Source organism: Rutilus rutilus (genome assembly GCF_951802725.1).
Source record: "Rutilus rutilus genome assembly, chromosome: 2".
In the NCBI taxonomy this organism is placed as follows: Eukaryota; Metazoa; Chordata; class Actinopteri; order Cypriniformes; family Leuciscidae; genus Rutilus; species Rutilus rutilus.
Genome location: NC_140210.1, coordinates 24361855 through 24367505, shown reverse-complemented (window position 1 = coordinate 24367505; position 5651 = coordinate 24361855). Strand labels below are relative to the sequence as shown.

Below are 5651 nucleotides of genomic sequence, written 5' to 3'. Positions count from 1 at the left end.
AGGCAGTTCCAGTCAGTTTAATCACGGTTCTATAGAGCTGGTAAGTCCCGCCCATCCGTAAAACCCCAAGTGGACCTCTAGGTTGAAAAATTGTCAATGCAAGTGAATGTGAGAAAATAATTATTTTCTGGTCCCGTTTGAATTGTGCCATGAATGTAAACATATTGTCTGTGAATTTTTTTATATAATTTTTCATGTTACGAGTTTGACAGTATATTGTATGATTCTTTGGCTAGCAGTTGTGGAAAAGACATAACGACAAAGACTACATGTCGCCTATGTGACGTCACCCCATAACACATTTTCCCTCCCCTTGTCAAATCACGGTGCTAATGCTGCGATAATCTATGGAGACAGATCGGGATGCCTGTGTGTTTTGTACCCAAATGTCCCCATTCAAACAAAATGGGCTGTTCTTTCTTCAGATTCCCGTCTGATGTAGCGAAGAGTTGTAGTCCACAAAGCTCTCACACAAAGTCTAACCGTATCAAACTTCTACCCGCTAAATTGTAGCATTCTTCACACGAAAAATTATATTAAAAATTCACAGACAACATATGGTCACATTCATGGCAAAATTCAAACGGGACCAGAAAATAATTATTTTCTCACATTCACTTGCATTGACGATTTTGGTCCAGTGGGGTTAGCGGAAGGGGCGGGACTTACCAGCTCTATTAGTCCAACTGAAATCAAAATGGACCCTATTTACTTTGTTAGCGCATATTACTAATCTTGTGGTGAACAATTAATCCGTGCAAGTTAAAACACAGAAAATTTTTTTTTGGCTTTGTAATCTTTAATCAAAATCTGAAAATGCCCCTCCCCTCTGCATTGGAGGACCTTCCCTGATGACGTAGGTTTGACGGCTTGGTTTGGGAAACGCTTAACCACTCCCCTCAAATCGTTAGTCTGTAATGAGCGAGAGATGGAGAGGAGGAGCGCTAGAGTAAAACCCTGCCCTCTGTTCAATATTCCTTTTCACTGGGAAATACATCACAGCACTGGAGAAAAGTCGTTTGCAACTTCCGGTTCACGCGGACTTTAATGCGCTGCTTTCATTGAAACACACAGACGCACATATCACAGATCGGAGATCGCGCACACTCAGAAACATTCAGGAGCACAGAAAATTATCAACGCTGCCCCGCGACTTATATTAATAAAATTGCTTCGCTACTGAATCTCTACATTTCTCAATAAGAGGGGTAATATCTTTCACTGTTTTTAAAGTAGCCTAGGTCTAACTATATAGTCCTATCGTCAAATAGGAGTATACACACACACACACAAATATACAGCATTTATTACATTACATTGAATTGGCTCTATCACTCTCTCTCCTCTCTCCACCTATATCCGGTGTGTGGTGAGCGCACTGGCGCCGTTGTACTGTGGCTGCCGTCGCATCATCCAAGTGGATGCTGCACACTGGTGGTGGTTGAGGAGAGATCCCCTGACATGATTGTAAAGCTCTTTGGGTGTACAGTAGTACATATGAAAGCGCTATATAAATGCCCGATTCTTCTATTAATTTTAGGGTTAATCTCAACATTTAGCTACTAGGCTACTATATTTTTACGATTTGATAACATTTTGTATTATCATTATTCAATGCACTGTGAACTAACTTGAACATGAACATTTTTATCAACTAACATTAACAAAGGTTAATAAATGCTGTAAAATATATTGCAATATGTCATTTCTATATTGGGTGCGTGTGTGGGTGGTAGGCTACATATAGGATACACGTGTGTTTTTTTGTTTTCTTTTCTTTTTTCTTTTTTTCTGTGTGTTTGTGTTTTACCTGGAGGAGATGGGTGGAGAGGGGCAAGAGAGGAAGGTATAGATGCGAAGGGGCGGTGTTAGACAATACCACCCCACAAATATATTCCAACCCTCTGTCATTCTGAACAGCTTTTACTTAGAACTATTCTCTCATCCGCTGACCCGTTATATCCTGATCAGGCGACGGAGCTCTAGCGAAATAGAAGAGAAGACAGGATTTAACGGAGATGGTTTTCGATTAAAGGGCTGTTTTATCGCCAGTTCATTCTCAAGTAATCGCAGTCTCGCTCAAGAGGACTGACAAAATTTCACTACTTTTTCTACAATTTTATTGACAGAGCATTCTCTATTGTCTAGATTCTGGGGTCACGATGCATCACTCCCAGATTTTTATCTCAAGATCGAAGACATCATCCATTATTTTTACAAACGAAAAACAGTGAAAGGCAGAATTGCTCATGCATCTAAATTTTAACTGGAACATATCACTTTGTTATTTGAGGATCTCAAAGTAAATGGGGAAATATAATATAACTTGGCCGGAAGATGCTCAATGAACGAAATTACATAAAGACGCGAGGATAGAGTAAAGAGTTGGACAGCGTGTAAAGGACAAGGTTCTTCTTTCTGGAGCTGTCAAGTGCAAAACACGGTTTGTTCATTTATTCGTGTAAATTATATTTAACTGACGTATTATATTTGTATTTGTATTTGTATTATCTCAAATGTATAGGTAACATTTATTATAACTTATGTTTTACGGATGTTAATCCGTAATTTCAATATTTATTTGTTACTGAAATGTTACTATTATTTTGAATAAGCTACAATTATTTTGAAAACTGTTCCGCGCAAAAGCACTATCAATTGTTTGTACAACTGTTGCTTTACACCTTTTCTTATATTTAAGTTATACGTTTTAGAGTTAGTCTACACTGTATACATATAGTTCACATACCAGTAATTAAAGTTTTCTATTGCCTTTTCACACTGTGCATATTTTTAAAAAACTAGCAAACACCTAAACCAACTCATTTAAATAAATGAAACATGTATTGTTGTAAATATTTAGGATATAACTTTTACAACTAATGTGGCAGTCCATTATCAGTTGTGTGAGCGAGAATTTATGTTGATCTAAAAGCAAAGTTACCACAACAGATGTTAACCTTTTGAACCATTTATTATTCTGGTTCCGTTTTGTCCTGTCAGGCAGCATGCGCCAAGCGTTATAGTGTGACAGATGGATGACTTAAATTGTAGGCTAGAACATGACTCCAGAATTAGCATATTTGTACTTCATGTTGGAGCCCCATATTGGAAGGTTCTGAAAACATATTTAAATAGACAACAAAAGAGGTTGTGCATTTGCGAGGTCTATTTTAAACAGACGTGTGTGTGTTATTAGAAATGCAAAAACTGTTATTTTTTAGCAATACAATCATTATTTTGGCCTCTTTTAAAAATAACTAATCAAATTTCAGATGCTTAAAATTGAAATGTGCATTTCTTCGAATAGCTATTAGTGGTATAAAATGTTTTAAAATGTACCACATATTTGTATTAAAATGCATAGCATATTTGCTATGCACCTTCTGCAAATAAGCTACAGTGTCATGGCCATTGAATTTTTGTGAAAGCTGTTGTGAAAATATTATTGTTGTTCCAGCAAATATCTTATTAAAGTAGCTACCATTGAGTGTGCAAAGAAGAGAAAAACATTGGGGAAGGCAGATAAAGAATCTTGACAAAATAACATATAATTTGTTTATTGTTTTATTGACCTAATTGTAATTAAGTATGTATTTGTGTTTCAGGACTTTGTGAAACTGATAAATAATAAGAAACTGGTTGAAACTGAAAATGATGTTGAGTCCAGAACAAACTGATTCAGATCTGCCATGGAGCCAGTCAGACGCTGAAACTATGCTGAACGATATCAAGGTTGGTTGCATCACGGATGAGCCCATGGAGGGAGAGGGCAAGACGAAGTCTCTGGCCCCGCAAACCCTCAGCAGGGAAGAAAAGAGGAGGCGCAGACGCGCCACAGCCAAATACCGTTCAGCCCATGCCACCCGTGAGAGAATCCGGGTTGAAGCCTTCAATGTTGCCTTTGCCGAACTGAGGAAGCTATTACCTACCCTGCCTCCTGACAAAAAGCTGTCCAAGATTGAAATTCTGAGACTAGCTATTTGTTATATTTCATATCTAAATCATGTGTTGGATGTTTAGCATAAGGTCCCTATATATGAACATATTTCAAGGACACGCGGGGGCCTATTTTCGGCACACAACACAGTATCCTAATTTTGCAGTTTGTGGTCTGACATTTTGGCTTTTTGTGCTACCTACATTATAAGTGCAATTGGAAGAGATTGAAACCACGTAAGATGGCTACCACCCAAGTGTTCACTAGACAGGTATTAATTAATTTAATGAGATATTATAGCTTAGAGCGTAAATAAAAACCCCTTTAACCAAAATGGTGATTGCTCAAAGAGTTGTGAACCATTTAAGACTGTGGTCCCGGCTTTAAGCGACACAGAACAAATGATGTAATGATGTAATAAGGTTTTAAGGGACTTAAAACAAATTGAATAACTTATGTTATTATATGTGTATATGGATTTTTTTTTTTTTCTAACGGAAAGAAGTACAGAGATAACCCGTTGCATCACTCTGTATAACAGTGAGGGAAAAAACAGCCCCTCTCCTCTAGCTGCTCTGTAGATCTTGTTAGTAGTAGTTCAATCAGGAGGAAATGACGTATAAGTGCCACTTGAATTATGACATCGAAATTATAACCACTCATATTTAAATATTTATTTGTTATTTATTATACTTGTTGAATATGTTTTTATATGATTCATGTTATTTACATTTTCTTTTGAAAGATTGTTGTTTAGAATAATGTACGTTGGTTGTAGGCAATGTTGCTAAAAGAAAAGTTACTGTGTCATTCAGTAATGATCAGAAAAATGTTAAGCATCAACTTGCACCTTTAGTGTTTATTTATTTGAGAAATCTATATATTTGTTGATGTAATTAGTTAGATAAATCTGCTGTTTTTCCTCATCCATTTGTCATGAATTAGAACAACGAATTTATTACAACGAAATCTTTTCTGAATAACAAGTATTTAAATCAATGGTCCACTAATTTCGAATGAATTGTAGGCCTATATGATTTATGAGACAATAGACTGGCAATTCGTTGTATGACCAAAAACTACATAATAAGTCTTACATTTTCTTTCACGTGTGTTCATGTGCTGATGTCTGAGATGTTTATATTCATAAAATTATACAATAAGTTACATTACCTTATGGTAAGTTATTTTTTTTGTGAAAACATATCTGCTATCCAAAGATCTTTCTTGACTTTTCAGGGCCATGCCCTTTATTGCTTTATGCACATATTTTGTAGTAAAGTCGCTGTGACAGTGTTTTTATTTTAAGGTAGCCTGTTTTGTTTTTCATATTTTGTTGTTTATTCATTCATGTTTTTAAAATAAAATAACAACCAAAACATGTTGATTTTTTTATCACAATGACAAATATCTATTAAAATAAAATAGTGTCTATTTGTTAAATTTAATAAGATTAAATACAAATACATTTTCCAAGATATGTAAATTCAGTGGAAAACAGATGAAGAGTGGTCAGTCACATTAAGCATTGGAGTGTGGGTTTTGCATTACCTGTGTTTGCTCCTTGTTCTCCCTCTTGGCTGAAAGGCCGTTTCCCCAGAGAGGGGGCAGGTGTTACTCCAGACGAGCCAAGACAACCAAATTACTGGCCGTCTGGCACCTCCCGTGGGAAACACAGACACACACACACATGCACGCACACACGCACACA

At 36.4% G+C, this 5651-nt stretch overlaps 1 protein-coding gene across 2 annotated transcripts; it reads left to right on the top strand.

Moving 5' to 3' along the window:
• Positions 1–1140: 1140 nt before the first annotated feature.
• On the top strand, positions 1141–5266 carry LOC311286490 (helix-loop-helix protein 2-like). 2 transcript variants are annotated; one of them, XM_084402707.1, is made up of 2 exons: positions 1141–1208; positions 3609–5266. In XM_084402707.1, exon 2 carries the CDS (start codon positions 3655–3657, stop codon positions 4021–4023), a length of 369 nt encoding a protein of 122 aa, XP_084258833.1. In that variant the 5' UTR covers positions 1141–1208; positions 3609–3654; the 3' UTR covers positions 4024–5266. The 2 variants fall into 2 exon arrangements, with proteins under 2 accessions (XP_084258833.1, XP_084258832.1); XM_084402706.1 differs by lacking the exon at positions 1141–1208 and adding an exon at positions 1464–2443.
• The last annotated feature ends 385 nt before the right edge of the window (positions 5267–5651 follow it).

Bases quoted from the DNA above. Each gene is read 5' to 3' on its own strand.
- LOC311286490 (XM_084402707.1), top strand. From the start codon at position 3,655: ATGATGTTGAGTCCAGAACAAACTGATTCAGATCTGCCATGGAGCCAG.